Source organism: Microtus oregoni, unplaced genomic scaffold, assembly GCF_018167655.1.
Source record: "Microtus oregoni isolate MIOR12 unplaced genomic scaffold, Mior012 000002F_ref0000024, whole genome shotgun sequence".
NCBI classification, from domain to species: Eukaryota; Metazoa; Chordata; class Mammalia; order Rodentia; family Cricetidae; genus Microtus; species Microtus oregoni.
Window position 1 is genome coordinate 33,769,595 of NW_024543061.1, and position 26,663 is coordinate 33,796,257.

Consider the following 26,663-nt stretch of genomic DNA (forward strand, 5'->3'; position numbering starts at 1 on the left):
AAAGTTGGTATGGTGATATATGCTTGTAATCTCTGTGCTGTGGAGGTGATCCTTGGGACGCAACCACTAGTCAGCCTAATTGGACAGTTCCAGGCAGGAGATCGTATCTCAAAAAACAAGATGGGAAGCACTCATGAAGTTCCACATCTCCCAGCAGATCCAGCACGGTGGTTGCCAGGGGCCAGGAGGCAAAGCAATCTGAACCTAGGTAAGGTCTACTGATGCTTGGGGAGTTCTACATTTTGCAGTGGTTTCAAAACCAGGAAGGGGATCATATCTGACTCTGGGAAGGCCCTAATGTGTGTGGATAGTATCACAACTCAAAAGGAAAGCTGTAGACCCAGGTAGGAGGCTTTGGTGGACATAGGATAGTACCTCAACCTCAGAGAAGACTGAAGATAAAGCCTCCAGCTCTAAATATTACTGATGTGGGAGTCTGTTGTTTTGTGTTGATTTCATTGGTTAAATAAAGAGACTGCCTTGGCCCTTTAAGAGGACAGAAAATCAGGTAGGCAGAGGAGACTGAACAGAATGCTGGGAGAAAGAAGCAGATTGAAGAGTCGCCATGATTCTCCTACAGGACACAGACGCAGGTTAAGATCTTCCCTGGTAAGACACCTCGTGGTGTTACAGGGATATTAGAAATGGGTTAGATCGATATGTAAGAGCTAGCCAATAAGAGGCTGGAACTAATGGCCAGGCAGTGTTTAAAAGAATACAGTTTCTGTGTAATTATTTCTGGTAAAGCTAGCCAGGTGGCGGGAAGCAGCCCGCTGCTTCTATTACAACATATCACAGAGGGAAAGGACTTAGTTCTCCACTGAAAACTGAAAATACTACCATTGAGAGAGAAGGGGGGAAAGAGAGAGAGAGAGAAGAGAGAGAGTGAGAGAAAGTAACTACAATCTTTAAAACAAAAAATACAAATAAAGAAAAACTTAACCAATGTACTAACTCCAAATATGTTCCTTCCTGGTGAAGAAATAAAAATAACATTAAAAAATACCAAGATGTGTCACTAACCCTGTAACATCACCTAATAAAAATGACTTTGAGGAACTACCAAAGATTTCAAAAGAATGATTACAAGTTTATTCAAACAATGCAAGGGAGATATAACCATACTCTAGAAGATCATGACTAAAATGAGGAAGTTGGTCCAGGACATGGAAATAGAGATAGGATTGCTGAAGAAAATTCAAACCTATATGACACTGGAAATAAAAAAAAACTCAAGAAGCCAAACAAAAACCTCAGTGGAAAGCCTTGCTAATAGAATACAAAAACAGAAACTCAAAGACAGCAGATGACAATGGAACCGGAGTACTCAGTAAAGACCAAATTGAAAATAAATCTGGAACATTATCAAAAGATACAATCTTTGGATTGTGGAAGAAGGGTGGCAGAATAAAGGCACAGAGAGTATTTCCAATAAAATCACAGAAAAAAATCCTAAACTTAGAGAGAACCATGCCCATCAATTAAAAAAGGCACATGGATTTCTTAATAGACAGGACCAGAAAACATGGCATATTGGAACAAAAACATTAGAAATGCACAGGCAGTGCAGAGGGAATTAAAAGTTGCAAGAGGGAAATGGAAAATCACTTATAAAGGCTGGCACATTTGAATAAAACCTGGTTATTTAACAAAAGCTTTTAAAGGCAGAAAAGCCTAGAAAGATGCATTCCAAGTTTTGAAAGATAACTATCAACCCCAAATAACATGCCCAGCAAAACTATTTATTAAAATAGAAAGAAAAACAGAAACTTTCCTGCTATGGAACAATGGTCTGTACCCTGTCACTTGTATTTTAAATAAATGCTGATTGGCCAGTAGCCAGGCAGGAAGTATAGGCAGGACAATGAGAATTCTGGGAAGAGGGAAGTTTCAGTCTCCAATTGTCACACAGACAGAGAAGAAGCAAGAAGTGACTGCCTTGCCAAAAAAAGGTACCAAGCTATATTGGCTAACACAGACAAGAATTATGGCCTAATATAAGTTATGAGTTAATAAGGAGCCTGAGATACTAGGGCAACCAGTTTATGATTAATATAGACCTCTGTGTGTTTATTTGGGACCGAATGGCTGCAGGACCAGGCAGGCCAGAAACAACAAAATGGTGCCCATGTGGACAACTGCATCCACATAAAGCCTGAGAGAGCTTGGGAAGTAATTCTAGACATAAAAGAAGAGAGTTAAGCACAGCTTCTTGATAGCAGCATTTTCTCAAGTGGGCTCTCCTTGCTAGAGGTAAGAACTCTCATTTAAGAGAGGCTTGCTGACTCAGCTTTAGCTGCAAAACCTTGCAACTTCTTTAAGAGGTCCTGCCACAAAACATTTAAATGGTGTTGATGAAAAGCTGACTGCATTCTTTTTGGTGGTGGCAGGGACCTTGGTTGTGGCAATAAACATGATTCCAGGCAGTACCTCTGCCATGAGGCTAGACTCTCAGAAAAAAGCTAAGAAATGGGCTGTATCTAGCTGTCAAAGCTATGACTTTAATCCTAGTCAAATTGCTTAGCAAATTAAAGACTCATGTGATCAGAAAAAGAGAGATATATAGTAAAGATAGATTCAAAGATAAAGAAAACCTCTAAATGGTTTATTGTGCATTTAAAAATATATGTAGACTTGAAAGGGGAAAAAAAGGATAAAGTCCTTAAAAGAAAAAAAAAAGAGTAATTGGATGTGGTGTACATACCTTTAATCCCAACACTTGGGAGACAGAGGCAGACAGAACTCTGTGAGTCAAGGACAGCCTGGTCTACAGAGTGAATTCCAGAACAGACAAAGATACACAGAGAAACCCTGTTTCAAAAAGCAAAAAAAATAAAAATAAAAGAAATAGATATAAAAATAAAGCCACATAAAGATGAAAAATGCACAGAGAGTCTGGATACAGTATATTATTGTGTTGTCTTTAAATTGTTTGATGGTTGAGGAAGGAGAAAAAGCTGCCAAAAGATATTTTATTATAAATGCTGCTGGATTAATTCAACATATATATTTTGAAAATGCTTTCAATTCAAAATTGAAGTCAAAATGTATGTTACTTTGGAGAAGAGGTTTTGCTTTTGTTTCTACGGGAAATGAGAGGTTGTGGATTCATTCCAGGTTAAGAAAAATCAGATTTGATCAAGGAAGACCCCCTGAGAAATTTCCAATAGGAACTGATGGCCTAGATGCCTGAGTTCTACATCCAGAACAGTTTCAAGACTGTTGGCTGATATGATCAAGCCTCACAGAATATTGCAGCCAGGAACTGACCATAATTCTAAATTTACTTTAGGTCCCCATAAGATTATCAGTATGCCCAATCAGCAAGAAGTAGCCTGGAAAACTATGCCCATATTGCCAAAAAATGGACTATGGATATTTTCCTTTGTTTAGAATGTTGGTTACAAGTTGTTATGGATAATAGTCAGGAGAAAAGCTAAACAAAGGAGATTTAATTCAGAGTTCCTGTTTTAAAAAAAGGTGGGGGAGTGCTGTGGGACAATGGTCTGTACCCTGTCACTTGTATTTCAAATAAACACTGATTGGCCAGTAGTCAGGCAGGAAGTAGAGGTGGGGCAATGAGGATTCTTGGAAGAAGGAAGTTTCAGCCTGCAGTCGTAACTCAGACACAGAGGAAGCCAGACACAGACTAAGCAAGATGTAACTGCCTCACCAAAAAAGGTACCAAGCCACGTGACTAACACAGACAAGAATAATGGGTTCATGTAAGATGTAAGAAATAATTAATAAGAAGCCTGAGCTACTAGGCCAATCAGTTTATGAGTAATATAGACCTCTGTTTTTATTTGTGACTGAATGGCTGCAGGACTGGGCAGGACAGAAACCTCTGTCAACACTTTCCATGATAAAGGCAGATGAAAGAATTTATGAACCCTTAGCCAGCTCTATGTAGGATTCCAGGAGGAATACTTCAGTTTGTTAACAAGGATAAACACAACAAAGAGATCACAGGGAATAAACAAACAATTCTAGGACAGTTAATTTTTTAAAAAGGCTAAGGAAACACCACAAAATAACAACAACATCAAAACCCCGGAATTAATGTACATTGATCTATAATAACTCAGTATTAATGGTCTCAGGTCATACTGGCTTCAGAAGAAGTCTTGAGAGGAGCCTCCTCCTTTCTATCTTGTGGAATAATCTGAGTAGTACTAGTGCTAGTTCTCTGTCTAGAATTCTGTGCTGAGTCCATATGACCTTGGGCTTACTTCACCTGGAGATTTTTAATTCCTGCTTCTATCTCATTGGTTATTATGTGTCTGTTTAAATTATTTACTTCATCTTGATTTAACATTAATAGGCCATATTCATCTGGAAATTCATCCATTTTTTAAAGTTTTCTGAGTTAATGGAATACAGATGTTAAAGTACGTCTTTACTAAGTTTCCTTAGTCTCTGCCATCATAGCTCCCTTTTCAACACAAATTTTATTAATTTGGATAATTTGGGTCTCTTTCTTTTGGTTAATTCAGCTAAAGGTTTGTCAATGTTGTTAATCTTTTCCAAGAACCAAGTCTCCTTTTCTTTGAATCTTTGCATTATTTTTAATTTGTTTCTTCCTAATTTCACTCCTGATTTGATTATCTCTTCCTATCTACTGTTTTGGGGTATTGTTTTCTAGTTTTTTCAGGATCTTCAGACATATCATTAAGTTTTAATTTGATATCTTCCATATTTTTTTATGTAGGCACTTAGTAATATAATTTTTCCTCATGGAACTGCCTTCATTGTGTCCCAACAGGCTTGGTATGCTGTATTTTCTTTTGCATCCAGTTTAAGGAGTTTAAATTTTTTCTTTCTTGATTTTTTCCCCATGATTCAATTATCTTCCAGTAGTGTCATGTTTAGTTTTCATGAGTCTGAGTCTATAGTTAGCAGTGTTGCTGATATCCCACTATTGTGGTCAGCTAGTAACAAATTTTACATCATTAACAAAGGCAGCAGAAACCAATGTAACACACCTTTACACAGTTAAGTAATATTCCTCATCATAAACACATCTTTACATAGTTAAATATTCCACAACAACAAAGGGATACATATAGGAAAGGAAGAAGCCAAAGTATCTTTATTTGCAGGTGATATGCTTATATACATAAAAGATCCCAATCACCTATTGCTGATGAAAACACTCATCAAAGTAGCAGGGTATATAATGAATATGTACAAATCAGTAGCCTTTCTATATGCCAAGATCAGAGAAAGAAATCAGGAATACAATCCATCACAATAGCCTCAAAAAATAATCCTAGAAAACCAATCTAACCAAGGAAGTGAAAGATTTGTCTTATAAAACTTCAAGACACTGAAAAAAAGAAGTTGAAGTACCAGAGGATGAACAGACCTCCCATGCTCATGGATTGGTAGGATCAATATTTTGAAACGCCAACGTTTTACCAAAGCAGCCTGCAGATTCAATATAATCCTCATCAAAATTTCAATGCAACCCTTCACGGAAATTTCAAAAACAATATTAAGATTCATGTGGAAGCACAGAAGACCCAAGATAGCAAGAAGAATACTGAAGAATAGACCTTAGTTCTCTTTCCCATCTTGCAAGATGGTGGGTGAAAAAGGTGAGAAACCTGATATAAAAGAGAAGAAACCTGCAGCCAAGAAGGCTGGCGGTGATACCCCTGCCACTGGTGCAGCCAAAAAGGGTGACCCTAAGGCTAAAAAGCTCAAGAAGGGGAAGCCCCATTGCAGCCGAAATCCAGTCCTTGTTAGAGGAATTGGCAGGTACTCCCGATCTGCTATGTATTCCAGAAAGGCCATGTACAAAAGGAAATATACAGCTGCAAAAACCAAGGTTGAAAAGAAGAAGAAAAAGGAAAAGGTCCTTGCCACTGTCACAAAACCAGTTGGTGGTGACAAGAATGGTGGTACCCGGGTGGTTAAGCTTCGAAAAATGCCCAGGTATTATTCTACTGAAGATGTGCCTCGGAAGCTGCTGAGCCATGGCAAAAAGCCCTTCAGTCAGCATGTGAGATGCCTGTGTGCCAGCATCACTCCTGGGACTGTCCTCATCATCCTTACCAGGCGCCACAGGGGCAAGAGAGTGGTTTTCCTGAAGCAACTGGGCAGTGGTTTACTGCTTGTGACAGGACCTCTTGCCCTCAACAGAGTTCCTTGGAGAAGAACACATCAGAAGTTTGTCATCGCCACCTCTACAAAAGTTGATATCAGCACAGTTAAAATCCCCAAACACCTGACTGATGCTTACTTCAAGAAAAAGCAGCTGTGTAAGCCCAGGCATCAGGGGGGCGAGATCTTTGACACAGAGAAGGAGAAATATGAGATTACAGAGCAGCGCAAGGCTGATCAGAAAGTGGTGGACTCGCAGATTCTGCCAAAGATCAAAGCTGTTCCTCAGCTGCAGGGCTACCTGTGCTCTCAGTTCTGTCTGACGAACGGGATGTATCCTCACAAACTGGTTTTCTAAATTGCTGACAACCTAATTAAACAACTTTATGTGTCAAAAAAAAAAAGAATACTGAAGAATAAAAACACTGCTGAAAATATCACTGTGCCTTATTTCAGGTTCTATTACAGAACTATAGCATTAAAAACATCATGATACTGACACAAAAACAGACACATGGACCAGAGGAGAAAGGTCCAAGGACCCAGATATAAGTTAATGCAACTACAGTTACCTGTTTCTGACAAAGACTAAAAAAAAAAAAAAAAAAAACATATATTAGAGAAAAGGCAGCATCTTCAATAAATGGTGTTGATAAAACTGGATACCTATGTGTAGAAAATGAAACCTGATTCTTCTCTCTCTGCACATAAATCACTTCCAAGAGGATCAATTTCAGTGTTAGACTTGGAACTCGGAAATGTCTAGAAGAAAGAGTACACTTCAGAATATAGACTACGTGAATAGGACTCTAGTACCCAGGAAGTAAGACAACAGTCATCAAGCAGGACTTCATAAAATTCAAGAAGTGTCTGTGTTGCAAAGGAAAACTTTTAATCAACCAAAGAGGCAGCCTTCAGGGTAGCGAAAGTCTGCACATATACATCAGACTGAGGGTCAAGGAAGTGAAAAAGCTAAGCTTTTAAGAAAACAAACAACCCAATCAAACAGTGGGCTATGGGACTAAGTGTGGTAGCATATGCCTTGATCTCAGCACTCAGGAGACAGAGATAGGGGTATCTCTATGAGTTTGAAGCCAGCCTGGTCTACAAATTGAGTTCCTGGCATGCCAGGGGTACATAATAAACGAATCTTAAAAAAACAAGTGGAGTACATAAATGAACAGAAAGTTCTCAGAAGAAATATTTTTAAAAGCATTCACCATCTTTAGCCACTAGGGAGATGCAAAGTAAAACTACCTTGAGATTTCATCTTATCCCCAGTCAGAGTGGCTAAGTTAAGAGAAAAAAAGGCAACCAACAGTAGGTACTAAAGAGGGTACAGGGCTATGGGGTGTGGGGGACACTTGAACAATGTTGATAGGGGTGTAAACAGGTGGGAATCAGTATGGTCATTCCCCAGAAAACTAGAAATACATCTTTCATATGGCACAATTCTACCTCTCCTGGGCATCTACCCAAAGGACTTCTTACCACAAAGACACCTGATCATCCATCTTCATAGCTGCTCTATTCACAATAGCTATGGCAGATGAAGAATAGATAATGAAAATGTAGACAAGAGACAATTTATTTAGCTGTAAAAAATTAAATGATTTTAAAATTAAGTCATTATAGATGGAGCTAGACAACATTATCATGAGTGAGGTAACCCTAGAAGACAAATGTCACATATTATCATTCATATGCAGATCTTAGCAGCAAATCTTCTGACTCTTGTGTTTAAATTGAAGTACTCATAGAATCAAGGGAGCTAGAAAGGGACGATTAGAGGGGAGATAGAGGAAAGATCCCAGGGAGCTGAGAGAGTAGAACACAGGTGACTGGAGGGGGAGAGGGAATAATGAGAAGGGAGGCTTACTTGAAAAAGAGATGGGAGGGCATAGCAGAGGAGTGTGCTGGAAGAGGTATAGCCAACTATAAGGGTATTTGAAATGCCATATGGAAGTCCAATATTTTATGTTTCACACACATAGATTTGTATACAAGAGTTTAATTGGAGTTACCCTACACAAGGGATTGATTCAACCTAGAAGCTATAGGTTGCTAAATAAAAAGCCTGGTGCCATGTGTGGACTACCACTACTTTAGTTGCTTATCAGAGGTGTCCCAGAGATCTCCCAAACAACACAGGACACTTTACAGTTTATGGTTACCCATCAGAACCTGATGGTAAGACCCTGTTGCTGAAGACACCATATTTATTGGCCACAGGGCATGGAGGAAGCAGTCAACTGAGTGAAGAGGAAACACACAGACTGGGAGAGAATCTTTGGCAGCTACTCATCTGAGAAAGGATTAATATTCAGAATATATAAAGAACTCAAAACATAGAGAATAAAAACAACAACAACAACAAAAATACAAACCAAAAAAAAAAAAACCATAAATCCCAACAATGACCTGTAACGGCATAAACAAATGCAGACAGATTGTACAATGACCCATTTCAAAAAATGGGCTTAGAACCTGAACAGAGAGTTCTCAAAAGAAGAAAAAAATGTTCTTTGTCCCTAGCAATTAGGGAAATGAAAATTAAAGCAACTTTGAGGTTTTATCTTATCCCCATTAAAATGGCAAAGATCAACCAAACAGCTAACAACCAACGCTGATGTGGATGTGGGGACAGAGGAACCAGCCCTCAGTCACATATCTGGGGATTGCAGACTGGTATAATCACTATGAAAATCAGCATGGAGAATGCTCAAAAACCCAGATGTAAATCTACAATACGACCTGGATCTACCACTCCTCGGCATCTGCCCAAGGGAATCAACATCCCGCTCTACAGATATTTGCTTGGCCATGCTCATTGCTGTTCCCATCAAAGAAATGGAAACCACCTCAATGTCCTCAGCCACCAAACAGATGATGAAAATGTGGTCCATATACTAGGGAACACTCTTCAGCTGTAAAGAGAAACAAAATCATGGCCTTTGAGGGCAAGAGGATTTAACTAGAAAATATCTTGTTGAATGAGGTAATCCAGACCCAGAAAGACAAACATCACATGTTCTCTCTCATCAGAGCCTACTAGCTCCAAAATTTCAGATGTGAGCATATATCCTAGAGCAACTGCAGAGAGAGAGACTAGGAAAGTAGAAAAGGGACTGTTTTCAGAGTAGGGGGGGATGGAGGAGCAATAGAAAGGGGAGAACAGTAGGGTTCAACTATCTGATCAGGGAAATGAGAAAAAAAGAGGGGATCTAACTAGGGAGGGAGGGAGGGAGGGAGGGAGGAAATACAGAAGAAGGAGAGAGGAGGGTAAAATAATAAGGATGCCTGAAAAGGCTACAAGGAATCACATGATTAACCATCTATCTAAATAACCACTATGATACAAAAAGTTGATTACATATACAGGAGAGGTTGATAGCCATTTGGGCAAGAAACTGTTCTTGTCTGGACTGTTGCATAAACTGAACACAAAACACCCACAGAAAAAGGATGGCTGAACTTGCCTAAAGGTGAGATGGTCTTTCAGGGTTCCTGATTCAAGAAAGAGTCTGTGAGACATTCTGCAGGACACAGCAGATAGTGACTGAACTGCCTTTGAAATTTCTTGCTTCATGGAAATGTCTACTGGATACTATGGGCCTGTAGGCTGAAGATGGATGCCCCAACAGTACAGAGGAACTTTGGGTGACTGCCCAGGCAGTGAGATGTCTCTGTCATTTCTAGAGTTTGGAAGTTGCTTATTTCTTGTTTGCTTAGGTAATATTATATCTTTCTGGAGTCTTTGATGGAGTTAAAGAATATATAGATAGTTATAGTTTTCCTTAGTTATGATAAAAGATAAAGTAGATGTAAATATTGTAACTGTAATTCTTACTTGATAACTGTTTTGTTATATGTAATTTTGCTATGTTAAAGTTAAAGCCTTCCCTTTTTTTTTGTTTAAACAGAAGAAGGGGAAATGATGGAGGAAGGTCATTTGGTTAATAAAGAAACTGCCTTGGCCCATTTGATAGGCCAGCCTTTACGTGGGTGGAGTAGACAGAACAGAATGCTGGGAGGAAGAGGGAAGTAAGACAATCACCATGCCTCTCCTCTCTGGGGCAGCCGCGATGAAGCTCCAGCCCAAGATGGACATACACTAGAATCTTTCTGGTAAGACACCACCTCGTGGTGCTACACAGATTACTAAATATGGGTTAAGCAAGATATGAGAGTTAGCCAAGAAGAGGCTAGATATAATGGGCCAGGCAGTGTTTAAGTGAATACAGTTTGTGTGTTGTTATTTTGGGGCATAAGCTAGCCAGGCAGCCGGGAGCTGGGCAGGACAAAAAGCAGGCTTGCTGCTCTTTCTACATACATGAGAAGCCTCTTTTGAACTATTAGTAAGGGTTGTCTAAGGGACTCCAAAAAACTTACAAACTATTGATATTTCCCTTGGTTGCCCCACAGAGGTTGAAGGTGATTCCCTATTGCTGAAGACACTATGCACTTCAGACACAGGGACCAGAGGCCCCTGAGCTGGAACTGACCTGAATGCCTTCTCCCCGAGCACTCGCTCATGGCACCAGAAGGCACCACACAAGCTTCCATAGGAGGGACCAACCAATAGTCATTCCTAGATATGGTGCATATGAGCCGTGACAATGACCAGCACAGCACAATAACCCAAGGGTACAGTAGTGGTGTGCAGGCCTTGGTGGAAAGCAAGAGCTCTCTAATTGGACTTGACACCTGCTTAACAAGGCAGAGTCTTGGCTAGCATCCACGGATGGTGAAGTCATGTCTCTCGGAGGAGAACCTACAACCACCACTTTACTGATTCAACACAATCCCTCACTACATTCTAAATACTTGTCCTTATACCCAAAGAGAAGTAAAGCCCTCACTCATCAAGGAACCTCTTTGCAACAGATTGATGCCATTACAGAAAATCCCAAGCAACCAAAATGCAGTGTTGTAGAGCCCAGTCCCAATGGTTACATCTACAAAACATTCCCTCACCTAAGGCTCAGGGAACATTGTAGAAGAGGGATGGAAAGACAATAAGAGCCAGAGGACCAGAGAGTTGGTTGTGAGACTATGTCTCCAAGGAATGTCAAAAGCTACATCCATAAGATCCATTAACATGACTACCTAGGCATGAACTGAACAAGATAACACCACCAGACATGTCAGAGTGGATGGGGCAAGACCACGAAACCTCAACCTTAGCTGGTTATGCAATACCAAAAGGTGAGCCCTGAAAACAGACAGACAAGTAACAGACTGAGAAAGTTATATTTATACATGTATCCACAATTAATGACAAAAGAGGCCATGAACTTGAAAGAGAGCAAGAAGGAGTGTATGGGAGGTGTGGTGGTTTGAAAGAAAATGGCCCTGTTGTGGGATATTTGATGGCGCTGTGAAACTTAGAGAGTGTGTTAGTAAAATTAACCTTGAATTGGGAGCGGGGCCAGTTACTAGTTGACAGGAATTAGCCATAGAAAAGATGGAGAAGCCAGGAATACCAATAGAGAGACTCAAAGGAAAGAGTAGATTTTTTTTTTTTTTTTGGTTTGGGATGGGTGGAGAGATGCTCTCTTGCTGGGTCTCTGACCAAAACAAAGGTCAGATGGTTGCTTCTTCATGTTTTCATCCCAATATCTGACTCCTGAATCTTTATTGGTTAATAGAACAACTCAGATAAAAACAATGGCATCCAAAAGGAGTGGCATTAATGGGAGGCATGACCTTGTTGGAGGAAGTGTGACACTGTGGAGGTGGGCTTTAAGGGTTATATATGCTCAAGCCACACCCAGTGAGACAGATGTAGGACTCTCAGCTCCTGCACCATGTCTGCCTGCACACCACGTCACACCATGATGACAGTGGACTAAACCTCTGAAGTGGAAGCCACCACAATGAAATGTTCTTGCTTTAGAAGAGTTGCCATGGTGATGGTGTCTCTTCACAGTCATAGAAACCCTAAGATAAAGGGTATGGAGAGAGGAAAGGGATGGGAGAAATGATGAAATTATATTATAATCTCAAAAATATAGGAATAAAAACCTAGAGACATTTGTAATTGAACGTTAATCAAGAGTCTAGAAGCCAAGAGAACCATACATGGTTCGGATGTGGTCACAATATTTATTTATTATATGTTTCACATATATTAACAATAGAGGAGGACACTTGTTCATATACCGAGTATACCGTGCTCTGGTATTTCTGTGGAGTTGGAGAATACTGTCAGGGTTTTCCTAGTCTCTTTGGTCTCGGAATGCTTGGGCAGGCGTTCTCAAGCAAAGTGTCTTGTGACCACTGCTCCGGCACTTCCATTTCTGAAAGAAGTAACAAATGGCGGCTTGGCAGAAACGCAGAAAGACTTGGGCATCTTATATGCCAGTTCCTTTCTCACACCGACGCTGAAGCCCACAGGAAACCCGGCAGGGTATTAGGCTCCCAGCCTGCGGGGAAATCATCTCATTGGCCAGAGTTTTCATGTAAAAGGTGGTCGATCTCCACGGCTCAGAATCTGCTCCTGTAGCTCTCTTTGAGTGTGCTCAGGGGTGCTGAAGGCCATCAGTAAGGCCGAGGGGTGGGAAGGCTACGATCCCGCTGTTTAACTTTTGTCTCGATGCTGGTAAACTTGGGTGTCTTTGAGGATATCTTGACAAAACAGCAGGAGATGCCCCCTTTCCCAGTGTCACTCTGTAATGAAGCTATTGGTGGACCCTCCCAGTGATGGCGAGGAGTCCAGGGCACCATGGACCGGAGTAAAGCATATTCCCAACAGCAGCAGGAAGAAACGAGTTCGGCTACTATCCAAAAACGGCAGCTTTCTAAAAATAAGTATAAATAGTGGATCTTACCCGAGCCAAGTAATTTTATCCCTTGGGAATTGTCTTTCTGTTACTCCCTTTTAGTAAGTGTTTTTTTTTTTACTCTGAAGATTACTTTAAAAACATATAATATTAGCACCAAGGCAGTATATTTTTCCCCGAGATCTCATGAAACGGAATAGATACTATAGTTAGCAGTTGGTACAATCTGTGATGTTGCTAACTCGCTCATTGGCTAATGAAACGTTCCCACAATTGCCAAAAATACCCTTATTCAACTCACATAGCACCTCGATGACAGTTAGGTTGTTAAAAAAAAAATAATTACAATTCTCAAAAGGTAACAGTCAAACACAGTTTCAGGTAAGAAGTAAACAACAGTGTACCGTGATAATGAAGGGTCACCTTGTCATATACTACATATAATGTAGAGTACGTAAAATGCAGCGGTATGACTGCAAGGGAGGACGTCATGCACAGGCAGTCGCAATAAAAATCATTTTACGTACAAAAATATTACATCACAATAAATAATTTCAAACATAAATATTAAACTTTACATCATCAGGGTATTCCACGGGTTGAGTATCCCTCATTGAAATGCTTGAGACCGTCAGTGTATACTTCAGACACTTCGAAGACTTGGGGATGTTTCATATACAAAGTGAGATATCTTGGGGATGGGACTCAAATCTGAATATGGTATTCACTCATGCTTCCTTCTTTTAAATGGAGTTGGGGTTCACTAGGAGATTTTTTTTTTTTAGTATAGATTTTAAGCAGTAGGGTACTCAGGAAGAGAGCAACACATGCCCAAGAATGTGGGATATGGGCCAATGCACCTTTACATATATGAAAGAAACGTAATTTTGCATGACACTTCAACAAATTTTGTGTATGAAACAAAAGTTTCATAGCATGAAATTTTCCATTTGAGGTCTCATGCTGGTACTCAAAAGGTTTCAGAATTCAGACTTTAAATTTTTGGATAAGGGATGCTCAACCTGTATATATATATATTTATATATATATTTATATATATGCATATGTACACACATATACACACACATTCACACACACAAGCAGACAGGTCTGTACGCACGCACACAGATGCACCCAAATTTAAGGTGGAGGTATTGAATTACTATCCTTCATCCATTCCATAATGGCTTCCTCTTCAAAGCCCCTGGGGGAAAAAAAAAAAACCAAGTCAGGAGTTACAAACTTTCTACACCAAAGACTGGAGGTTAAGAAAAGGCGAATCAGCTACTTCCACATGCAGAATTATAAAGCATCGCTTAGGATCTTCTCCAGGTTAGAAAGTGAATTCCTATTTATTTGGTCATCTCTTTACTTATTTCTTTTCCATAAGCAACACAGAAGTGGGCTGGAGAGGTAGCTCCATAGTGGGGTGTCTGTCTAGTCGTGTGAGGTCCTGGGTTTGACCTCCAGAACCACAAAAGGAGAGCTGTGGTGATATTTTGTTTGTGATCTAACAAATAAAGCTTGCCTGAAGATCAGTGTGCAGAGCTAAGACTCTAGTCAGCTAGAGAGGCCCGGCAGTGGTGGCACACACTTTTAATCCCAGCACTCGGGTGACCGACCCAAGGATCTCTGTAAATTCAAAGCCACCCTAGGCTACATGAAAGTGATTTAGTTTAAAAGAGAAAGAGAACCAGGCAGTGGTGGCTCACCACCTTTAATCCCAGTATTGGGAATCACACACCTTTAGTCTCAGCATTAGCAAGATGGAGACAGGAAGGGGCATGGCTGGGTGGAGAGAGGGGAATATAAGGCAGGAGGAGACAGGAGCTAGTGGCATTCAGTCTGAAAATTCTCAGAGACAGGATCTTGGACCCTTTGGTCTGAGGATTTGGTCGAGGTAAAAAGAACATTAGTGGCTGACTGCTCTGTTTCCCTGATCTTTCAGCTTTACCCTAATATCTGACTCTGGGTTTTTATTATATGGCCAACTAGAATTTGTGCACCAGAGAACAGGAAAGTGGTGTATTGAGGAGAGGCACTTGCTGGAAGATGAGAGCTGAGCCTTGTGAGTTGGTCTTCGGTCCATAGGCATGTGACAATTGTGCATGCCCCAACATATACACACATAAATAAATGTAACTTTTTTTAAAAAAAGTAAAAAAGAATAATTACAAAAGAATAACAGAGAAAAAAGTTCAGTGCCTAGAAATCTCATCTGTGATAATATTCAAATGTTATGACATTTCCTTCCAGTCTTCTTACATACATGTAAATTTTGTACATATGTACTCATATTTCATGACAGATAACATATACAAGAAAAGCAGATATAAAACACATATGAAAATGGGGTCTCTAGCATATATAAGCTGAGTTTTGTTGACCTGTGCCTTGTAGCTGAAGGCATCAGGATAATGAAAAGTGGGCAGTGTAGTTTTTTGCCCAGCAGAGGGAGCACTTGTTGGCATATGAGTCTCCTGCGGATTATGATAAAGATTCTGATTTTTTGTATAAGGTGTGTGTGTGCAGGGGAGGGGAAGGGAGACATTAAGACCCGCATTTACAACAAGATCTAGATGACACCGAGCTGTTGGTCCCACTGAGACCAACTGAGAGTGGCAAATCTGCAGTGATTGAGAGCATTGCTGTTGATGTAAGCTCTCACTGGGGCTGCAAGGGAAGGTCACTGTGACCTTAAGGTTGTGGGCTTCAGCTTCTTCTACTGCAAAATAAGGACAGGAGCTCTGCCTCACGATGTCCTTGTGAGGATTCAATGAAACCATGCCTGGTAAGCTGCTCAGCACAGCGGAGCCCAGAAAGCACCGGCGCAACTGTGCTTATTATATTCTTGCAGGGCTTATCTCAACCCCCTGCATCACAATTTTTAATATTCAAAACATAGATCTCTGGATCTACCAGAGACCTTAGGAAGTGAGGTTCCTGGAGGTGAAGCCCAGCAGGCAGGTTTACAACAGGCAATACAGAGGAACTAATGTCTAAGACCTGAGACTTGGGGTCAAGAGTGAGAGACAGATGTCTCAGACACAGAAAGTCAGATAAGCAAGAATGCCATTATTGGGTCAGCTTCATGATGCTCAACAGGAGCCCTGTCTGGAGGAAAGGACACTCACTCAGATCTGTTCGTCAGTAGGCTACAGAGTAAGATGAAAGGGGCGGGAGGGCACTTACCTTAGTTATGAAACTCGCACCTCCAGGCCAGTGCCCGAGGATGGAGTGCACTTCCCACAGTAACCGCCACATTTCCCCACAACCCGGGTACCATCCTGCAAAAACACGCATCACCTTAGATGACTTGTGAGGTTGGGGATTTTGGGGGCTTATAACTGGTTTTCAGAGAAATGAATCCCTGTACCCATAGTAAGTGTTGAAATGAAACTCGACACACCCAAACCGGTCTAATTGCATAGGCCGGCAGACGAGGTTCACAGATTCAATCCAGACCCCACTGTCTGGCTCTGGTTGACCTAAAAGCTAGAGTGGTTTTTACCTTGTTGGTTTGTCTGAAACAAAGCAAGGGTTTTGCTATGTGTTCCAGGCTTACCTCAGCCTCCCAGAGTCTGAGATTAAAGGTATATATCTCCATGCCTGGTTAGTTTTGACTTTACTATGCAGTTGAGAAAAATCAAACCTAGACTAGTATATCTTGACACCTGAAAATTCAAATTCTGGCACGGTCAGCATCATTTATGTGCCTGCAGCCTATAGCTGCTTTCACGCTGTCATAAGAGAAAAGAATAGTTTCTAACTCTGTGCCGCGGCCAATACACCATGAATCCCAGCCACGTAACTCAGCTCTTGCGAGGGTGAGGTGTATCGAGAAATCATAACATTTTCATACTACAGTTGCGAGGGCGAGCCTTCATTGTCAGCTTGTCTGGGTTTTAGAATTACCTAGAAAGACAATTCTGGACGTGTTCCAGAGGAGGGAAGCTCGCACTCTCAATACAGGCTCAGAGCTTAGACTGAACCAAAGCCTGGAAGAATCAGAAAGCGGGATGTGTTCCCCCTCCATCTTTTTGCTGTCTGACCTTGGATGCCTTGTGGTCGCTGTCTCGGTCCTGCCACCACGCTTTCTCACCGCGATGGCCTGCACCCTGAGACCAAGTAGGAGGAAACCCTTCCTCCTTCCGGTCGCTTCTGTTGTGTATTTTGTCACAGCAATGGGACAAGTGACTAACATGCCACCAGCCTGCTGCACCGTGATAATCAAGAAAAAGATGAGAACAGTGGGTTTTAAATGACCTGCTTTAATACACAGGGGTGTGTGAGTGTTCTGGGACCAACTTCAGACGACAGATGACTGCGTTTATCACACCGTGGCAGCACACGGGTGCTGAAGGAAGAAAACATACACTGACGTCACCACACTAAGCACTTGTTACAATGTTTCCAATGTAGGAGGAAGCAGTGGTCGGAGAGTGGAAAATTTATATACTGGGTTCACAACCATGGAAAGTGAGAATAAGTGCATTCCATGTGGTTCAACTATTAGCAAAATAACAAAAAATAATTTACCCATTGAATTAATTATGTTTGGTTTAACAGCAAGAACCGAAGAAGCGGTTAGAAAGGAAATGAGCAGGCCTGAGAATATCGGCCCCTTGGCAAGAAGAAGGGGTTCTTGCGAGTCCCTGGGAATGGAAGGCAGGGCATCAGTCAGTTAAGAGAAAGGCAGACAGATCACTTTGTCCAGTTTTTCTCTGGCTCCTGATGAGTCAACAGATGTTGCTGTTTATTTGAGGAGACAACACTCATTCTGCAGGAACTAGAACGGATGCCTGTGCACTGCCTCTGTTAAATAGACAGACTCCAAGAGGCTGAGAAAGAACCAGAGCAGAGGGACAAACCACTCTCTGGGATGTTCTATCAGTTACTTTTCTCACCGACAAAATTCCTCACAAAAGCAGCTTAAGGGAGGAGAATGGGTTTATTTGGGGCCACAGTTTGAGAGTCACGTGGGGGAAGGCAGGGGCAGTTGGAGGGTGAGCAGCTGGTCACAACACTGTATCCATTGTCAGGAGGCTGAGAAACAGCCCTGATCCAGGAGCCCAGCCCTTGTGATGTCACCACCCAGTTCTAGGATTGGTTTTGGTGAGACCTAGAGCCTGAACACTTGACTCATCCGTTGTGCAGGAGTGTAAGGACTTAGCATCCGTCAATATTTTGAGTAAGTTTTGTGAGGTCAGAGATGAGAATAAAAACTGTTCCCTGTCACTACAAGTGAACCTTAAGTGACTTTGAACGTTAGCTTTGCTATGAAGTCTGTAATAGTCCTTAAGAAACTTACCCTATAACCGCGGAAAATGACCCATACAGGGAAACCTTATACTATGTTAAAATAATATTGCTTACATAATAAGTGATGTTAAGCATTCTTCCTGGGCCATCATCAGTTATAATAAGGAGCCACATGCATCTCTATCCTGCACACACTTACAGTGATTGTATTTCCTGAGCACAAACTGCAGACCCTTTAGTGTGGTCTGGACTTGAATGTGAGGAGAAAAGAACCTTCATATTTCAAAATCCATTTAACTAGGTTATTTAACAAGAAGCTTCCATGTAATTTTCAGCTGCAAATGATCCATTGAAAAGCAGGTATCACGGAGCTAGAGAGATGACTCTGCAGTTAAGAATGCTCACTGCTCCTGAAGAGAACCTGGACTTGGTTCCCAGCACCCACGCCAGGCAGCTCACACTGCCCCTAACTTCAACTCCAAGGAACCTGATACCTTCGAGCCTCCTTGGGTACCTGCACACATCTAGTGAGTACAGCTCAGGCAGGCAGGAGCACACATATAAACAAATCAACACATTTTTAAAACTAGCCAACATCAAAAGACAACTCTGGGAAAATTGTATCAAGGCCAGCCAAACATGAGCATGCTTAATTAAAATTGTATAGGTGTGAACAGGTAACAGGTAATTGTGTTTGCCAATATCTGTTTACGTAAAAAGGCATTTAGCAACATGAAACAAAACTTCATTTCCATCATCACCAGAGAGCAAATGTTTACCATAAATCTTGATAATAGAAAACACTAGTGAGATCAAATGTTTATTTCTCCAATATTGGAGAAATTCCTCCCTTAGTAGATTTATGTTAAAAATGCTACTCAGTTATTAGTATATTTAGAATTCAACCAGTAACATTTTAAAAAAGATTTGTGAATGCGTGCGTGTGAGCACATGCATCTGAAGAGACCAGAAGAGGGCAGCAGGTGCCCTGGGACTGGAGTCAGAACTGGTGACAAGCCCCCATGTGTTCTAGGAATGAAACCTAGGTCCTCTGCAAGAGCAATAAGTGCTTTAATCACTGAGCCATCTCTTCAGCCTCACTAATATAATTTTTGAGCATGTCTGTATTCTCTTGACATATATACATATGCTGTGGGACTATGGTCTTTTATCCTGTCACTTGTATTATTTTTAATAAAATGCTGATTGGCCAGTAGCCAGGCAGAAAGTATAGGCAGGGTGACCAGGCAGGAAGTAGAGGCGAGGAAACGAGAATGCTGGGAAGAGGGAAGAACAGACTACAGTTGTGACCCAGCCACAGAAGTAAGATGTGACTGCCTCACTGAATAAGGTACTGAGCCGCGTGGCTAACATAGACAAGAATAATGTGCTAATATAAGTTATACAAGTTAGCTAATGGGACAATCAGTTTATAATTAATGTAGACCTCTGTGTGATTTCTTTGGGACTTAATGACTGTGGGAACTGGGCAGGACAGAAACCTCAGACAACATACATATAATATACATATATAATATAACTATTCCTGCCATTTGGCTGAAAAACCCTCAATCTTTTCTATGTAGCCCTTCACTGAAAAGGGTTGCCGATCCCTGGTCTAAGTCCCTCGTAGTCAGTGCTGGAACCCAGGCACATTCGTCTCATGTTGCTCTTCCACACGTCCATTTCTGACGTTACACGACCTTGCTCCACAGGGCCTTTGCACGTGCCATTCTCTGCTGGCTGAGATGCTCTTTTGTGCTTCCTATACATCCCACCGACCCTGCTAAACTCATCAGAGCTCAGTTCAAAGGCAGCTTCCTCTGGGACGTGTTCTTGGCTCAGTTGTCCATGGCCAGTTCTCTGCAACTGCACCTTTTTTTATAACTTTTTTTTTTCACACTAGAATGTAAGCTCCATGATGTAAAAGTGGCATCTTGCTAAAACTGGAAGTATCTAAGAACAAGGGCTGTGTAAGGCTAACAGTGACGCCAATCACACATTTATTAAATGATGAGATGAATGATGGAAAAAACAAAGCTGGATTCTCTTTGAGCTGTAAAAGTCTTGTTAATTAGTTTCGCTAAGGCTTTCCCGCATGTTGAAAACACACCCTGCTCCAGTGTACCGTACCCCACTCTGTGTTGCCCACACCACGTGAGCCCTGTAAACCATGCCTCCTCCATGACGGGAGAATGACCTGCACACACTTTCCCCTCATGTCTGTGGGCTCCATCCCCAGAACTGGGGCAAGGGTCATAAAGACCGGCTTCCTATAGTACAGTTGTGATGTGTCTTGCAAAAACTGGGTCATCTCAGTTTTGTTTGTTTCTTTTTCTTTTCTTTTTTTTTAAGGGAGGAAAGGAGGAATCCTGGAAGAGAGATCAAGGAAGAAAACACTGCGAGTTTAACAATAAAATGAGAGAACAAAATGCTTTCTCTCTCTTAAGATTTTTCATACATTTGACTTTGGGTGTGACTGATACGGGAAGAGATTCCCATCACTCCTCTGGTGCTGGCTCCTGTCTGTTAGGTCTGGAAGTAGTCCCTGCAGACTCTGGCTCTCCAGTCACGAGCTGTAAGCAGAACACTGGTTGTAACAGAGGGCTGGTGACCGTCAGGACATCCAGGGCCATCTTTAGTATCCTCAAATCTAAGCTGAGCCTAGACTCTCTTAGTCCATCATGGGAGAGGCTCTGGAACTCAGGTCTGCAGCTGATATGGCCTCGTTACTGATGCATTGGTTGCTTTGGTTTGGTTGCAGGGTTTGGGATTACTGATGCATTGCCAATTTGTTTTGGTTGTAGGGCTTGGGATCAGCCTCTTTAAAGAAGTCCTGGCAGCTGCGGATTCCTGGAGCATCTGTTAAATGGGCAAACTGGTCTCTCCTCATCCTTTTCTGTAGTGAAATAACACATATCAGCCATTGGCACAGGGTTCATTTAACCTGTGTGCTTAACAAACTGCTATCACGGGGATACTTGTGAATGTATCTGTGTCCTATCATGGAGGCACTTGTGTGTGTATCTGTGCACATGAGGTTTGTATGTATGTGTGGAACCTGGGGCCACCCTTGGGTATTGTTCCACACTTGCTGAAATAGGGTCTCTTACCAGCCTGGCACTCACCAAATAGGCTACGGCTGGCCAGTGAGGCCCAGGGATCTGCCCATCTCAGTGCTGGGATTGTAAGTGTGTGTCGCCACACCCAGCCGGCTACTTTATGTGGGTTCCTGGAATTGAGCATAGTGCTTTGTTGACTATATCTCTCTGTCCTTACAAATTAATTTTGTGAGAACCTCCATCCTAGCCTGTCTTCACTGACAGAAAAGACCTGAGCAGTAATACATTGAAAAGAAAATAAAGTTGCTATTGGCTTTACGGTAGTCACACTGTCTCCTCCAATGAGACTCTGCTAATTGAGGCAAAACAATTGAGATAAGCTGAACTATGTATGATGATACTGCTCTCAGAGGAGGCTGAAGATGTCAGCATCCCGGCAGTTGCCAGACTGAAAACAAAGCAAAACAAAATTGCGCAGTAAGAAAACATGGCTGCCATGGAGACAGCTTCTTTCATAGAAAAAAAGGTGCTAGAAGCCCTCTCTGACATGTAATGAAACTCTGGTTTTTATTTCTTTATTCCAGTCTAATTCTCTTTTAAATAAATGTTTTGTTAATAATCGCTCCAGCTGCTGCATATAAAGGGAGAAAATGACTCATGGGCTCATCAGCAGAACCTCTATTTTCAGTTCTCACTAAGTCTTTCATTTTTCTCAGGGGATAGGATTTTGGAAATCTGGTGTCTGTGATTTAGTGAGGGGGGTCTATCTTTGATAGAAGTACATTCATTCGCCTGCCTTTAGTGGACAGGGAAGGAGGCTCAGGTTTGTTAAGAAAATCCATAGTGATATTAATAATTAAAGACATAATTTTAGGACTTCAAATGAAATGTTAGGGTTAAGATGACACGCAAAATGAACTTTTTCTGAAACTTCCTACAAAACACAGCACACGTATTTTCTCCCAAACATGATCCTCAGACAACTATGTACGTACAAATAGACGCATAAACACTGTACGGTTTCCATAGAAACATGCAGACTAAAATGTACATGCATAGAAAATATGAATCTACAGAACTCAACCTTGTAGGTCTGTGGAATGCTTTGGAGACTTGGTAAATAGTGGGTTTCCACAAGGTGGAGGGCAGTCCACACACATACACTGGATTCCACTATACCATGAACACACACGTGCAATGTTCATTTCTTAACTCTGTTATTATAAAGGAATTCGGAGGTAGAAAAAGCCTGTTTGCTCCACACAATATAACTTTCCTTATTTTATAAAGCGATTATTGTATTTACAATCCTTCCTATAGCACAAGGAATCCATGATAGATGGCAGTCCCAGAGAACAGGCTTTCCCTACCTTAAATATCCCCCAAGCACATAAGCAAGGCAGGGACACCCTGAGCATCAACCTCAACCAACCAGAAGAGGGTGCCCTTTCAGCTGCCTGGTCCGAAGACCCAGTGGAAATTCTGGGGAAGGGAAAGCTCCCTAAGCAGCCCGACATTGTGAAAGCCAATTTTTTCAGCAGAAGCACTGAAGAGAAGATTAAGGGTGTTGGAGGTGCCTGTGTTCTCCACTTAGGGAGGCCAGTTAAATGCTAACATTTTCAAAAAGAAATCCATGCCACTCTGAATATGGTAAAACTTCTCACTATCACGCTCTACCCCACCTGGTCCAGCGTATCCATGGCATACATACACCTGCTCCTCAGAGACTCAGAGCATCCCGCTAGCCAGTCAATTGTTCTGCTATCACGGTTTGTGGTCAAGGAACTCTGACACAGCCCGACACTCCGTCCAGCTCCTGTACATTCACGTCCTCTCATAGGGATCCCATGTAATATCGTCACATGATGAGGTGAGCACAGGGTGTTTTACAGCAAATATTCACACCGCTCTGCTTAGAACACACCGCTACAATTGCTTTTATTTTATTAGAAGTTGTTGTTAATCTCTTACCGGGCCCTGTTTGCAAATTAAGCCATCATAGGCATGAACAGACAGAGGAAAACCAGTAAAGTTAGAGTTCGGTACGTCCTGAGGTCTCAGGAATCTACTGAGAGCCATCCAAGCACAAGAGGGAATCACAGCATCAGAGTGATAAGAATGATCTGTCTTAGGTAAAGTCAGGCATCAAGGTTCTTTCCGCTGTGAACAAGGAAGTGCACAGAAACTTTGTCCCCACGGGTGAGGTGCCATCTCTGGCTTTCTGTGGCATTACAGATCCATGTTTAACCTGCACCACTGGGATTTCCTTTTAGTTTTGCTCGGGGAGAATGTTTTATTCCCAAGCAGGCTTGGGGAAGCGAGGCTTTCATTGGGGGGGGGGGGGGCATTGACTGGGAGTGGAAATGTTACACAGTTCCCAGAGTGCCCCACGCAGAACCGCTTATGCAGACCTATTGAAGGTCTGAATGAGATAAGCAGGTTGACTTAACAAAGGGCAGGAGTTTGCAAACCGTACTTATTGACTGGGAATATGACATCTCCCGGGAAACCATTAGAGATAGATGTTTCTGGTTTCTTCTAGATAGATTAGGGGCATTTGCGGACTCAGCATGCAGCTCAATTATAGAGCATGTGCTGGAACCTACATCTGATCCCAGTACCAAGAATTGGAGAAAAAAAGAAAAAGAAAAATGGGGTGGGGGAAGAGTTAAAAAAAAGTTGGCTGTGGTTTATCAAGCCCTGTGGGTAACACTGCAGCACCTGCTTCTTCTGTAGGACTCAGCTTCAAATAAGGTCACAGGGGTTCAAATAAGGTCACAGGGGTTCAAATAAGGTCACAGGGGTTTCATGTCAATATTTTACCATTTTCACTATAAGGCTAATGTTCCTATGACTTTCACAATTTTGTTTTAATTTAAAAATATTCTATTTAGTCAGGTGGTGGTGGTGCACGCCTTTAACCCCAGCAATTGGGAGGCAGATCTCTGTGAGGTGAAGGCCAGCCTCGTCGACAGAGCTAGTTCCAGGACAGTTAGGGCTGTTATACAGAGAAACCCTGTCTTGAAAAACCAAAAAAACAAAAAAGGTACTATTTAATATTCATACATACTTATACTACGTTCTGATCAAACCTACCCCATTTGTTCCCTTTCAATCTCTTCCTGATCCTTCTACCACACTGCCCTCCCAAATTTATGTTGTCTTCCCCTGTTTCCTAAAACCCACTGAGTCTGTTGGCAGCTGCCTGTATGTGTGTGGCTATGAGACCGTCTGCTGGGACATAGGTACCCTCTCGGGGCTGCCTCCCTGCAGGAAACCGACTCTTCCCCAACAACCATCAACTGCCAGTAGCAATCTCAGGCTGGGGTGGGTCTTCATGAGCCCCTCCTCCCTCCATGCTGGACTTTGGGCTGTTGTGATCCTGTGCATGTCCTGCGCATGTGCCCACAGCCACTGTGAGTTCGCGGAGAGCAACTCAGACACAGCTGCTTCAGAAGTCCACACCTTGTGGCTCTTACAATGCTTCCACTTGCTCCTCTTTGATGGTCCCTGAGTCTTGCAGGCAGGAGATGCTCTTCAGGAAGAGCTGTACCTTTTCCCAACCCCAGCTCTGGAAAGTCCATTTCCACAGATCACCCCTAGGGGGTGCTGCTCTGAAGCTAAACCAGCAGCTCTGCTCTAGACTGCCAGGAGGTAAGGGAGAGAGGAGAGAGACAGAGAGGTAGGCTGACAGAAAAGCCTGCTGACCTTCAATTTGCCTGAGCTCCAGGAACTCACACTAAATTCTCAGAGGGTGGGAAACAACCTTGCAGTACTCATCATGTCCATAAGATGGCACCACAGCCTTTAGATATTTTTAGTTTCTGGCTGAACTTTCAGAATTGAAATAGTCTGCCAGAATTGTAATTATGTATATTATATATTACATATATAACATAACACGTATTATAAACATGATTTCACTTAGCCACATTTAAAACAGTTAAAATTTTCAATTTTGGTCATTGAGACATGGCACAATCAAAAAACCAACACAAAAAAATACTAATTTTATTTCTTGCAAAAAATAAATCTATAAATCTGGAGTCATGGGGGAATGGTAGGGAGAGAATATTGTAATCTCGGGGTGCAGTCAAAGGTCACTGTGCCATTTCAACTGGAAGGGGAGGGCAGTCCTTGTGATTAAATCACGAGCTATCAAGGTAGCCATTGAGTCGGATTTGTGATCCCTCACTAGCTTGGTGGCAAAATCAGGACTTGAGATGCAAATAGAACTCCAGAAGATTAAAAAGGGGTCAGGAAACACATTTTCCTGAGAAAGCTGGAATGGGGCCTTCCCCATCCTGGGGCTTTGGGGCACAACAGGCCAAACTCTTACTTTATCCTTTGCTTCTAACTCTGAGGTAGTACACTTGAAAGGGCCGCCAAATTTAGCAAAAGAAAACACAGACACCACCAGTCAAATATGGATTTATATAAGCAACATGTTACCTTACCTTAAGAGCAGTTGTAGTAGTGGGGGTTTGGAAACAGGGTCGAGCTATGTAGCCCAAGCGGGCCTTAAACTGAAGATACCCCTAGCTCTGCCTCCCCATTGCTGAAGCTACAGGTGTGAATCCCCATAGTTGGAGATAGATCATTTTTAAAATATGCATATCCTATCCTGCTCAAGAAATAGTAAAAAAAAAAAAAAAGCAAACAAAAAACCATTTCACATTTTCACAGCTGCCTTGCAGCTCTAACTGCAGCTCTAATGCAGCTCTAACTGCAGCTCTAACGCAGTTCTAACTGCAGCTCTAACAGGCTCTAACTGCAGCTCTAACTAGGCTCTAACTGCAGCTCTAACTAGGCTCTAACTGCAGCTCTAACGCAGCTCTAACTAGGCTCTAACTGCAGCTCTAACTAGGCTCTAACTGCAGCTCTAACGCAGCTCTAACTGCAGCTCTAACGCAGCTCTAACTAGGCTCTAACTGCAGCTCTAACTGCAGCCCTAACGCAGCTCTAACTAGGCTCTAACTGCAGCTCTAACTGCAGCTCTAACGCAGCTCTAACTAGGCTCTAACTGCAGCTCTAACAGGCTCTAACTGCAGCTCTAACTGCAGCTCTAACGCAGCTCTAACTGCAGCTCTAACGCAGCTCTAACTGCAGCTCTAACAGGCTCTAACTGCAGCTCTAACTGCAGCTCTAACGCAGCTCTAACTGCAGCTCTAACGCAGCTCTAACTGCAGCTCTAACCAGGCTCTAACTGCAGCTCTAACGCAGCTCTAACCAGGCTCTAACCAGGCTCTAACTGCAGTTCTAACAAGGCTCTGCGCCTCACCTGGCCGCATTATTCTGGACTCAGGTTTGTTTTCTTCACCTGTTTCCTTTTCTTATCCACTCAACTCAGGCACAACTGAGCAGGAGTGGGGAAACGTCCTCTGTCTCCAGGGGACTCTCGCTTGGTGGAAGGGCTGTAAGGGATGGGGGAGTTTCTGCCCTTCTA

The 26,663-nt window shown here is 42.2% G+C and overlaps 2 protein-coding genes across 6 annotated transcripts in view; one reads left to right on the plus strand and one right to left on the minus strand.

The window, feature by feature from the left end:
* The first annotated feature begins 5,584 nt into the window (after positions 1–5,584).
* Positions 5,585–6,466, plus strand: LOC121465731 (60S ribosomal protein L6-like). The gene has a single exon (XM_041679103.1). The coding sequence runs from the start codon at positions 5,585–5,587 to the stop codon at positions 6,464–6,466; it is 882 nt and encodes a 293-aa protein (XP_041535037.1).
* A 5,748-nt stretch (positions 6,467–12,214) lies between these two features.
* Positions 12,215–26,663, minus strand: part of Adamts9 (ADAM metallopeptidase with thrombospondin type 1 motif 9) — a 164,812-nt gene continuing 150,363 nt past the window's right edge. For 4 of the 5 annotated variants that reach the window (XM_041637471.1, XM_041637456.1, XM_041637461.1 and 1 more), the window contains 2 exons: positions 16,086–16,180; positions 12,215–14,097 (listed from right to left, as the gene is read on the minus strand). In XM_041637471.1, coding sequence (XP_041493405.1) covers positions 16,091–16,180 — 90 coding nt within the window. In that variant the 3' untranslated portion in view covers positions 12,215–14,097; positions 16,086–16,090. The remainder of the gene's footprint in view (positions 14,098–16,085; positions 16,181–26,663) is intronic. The other variant, XR_005972980.1, reaches the window with a different exon arrangement.

Excerpts from the sequence above, each read along its gene's own strand:
- LOC121465731 (XM_041679103.1), top strand. The coding sequence starts at position 5,585 with ATGGTGGGTGAAAAAGGTGAGAAACCTGATATAAAAGAGAAGAAACCT.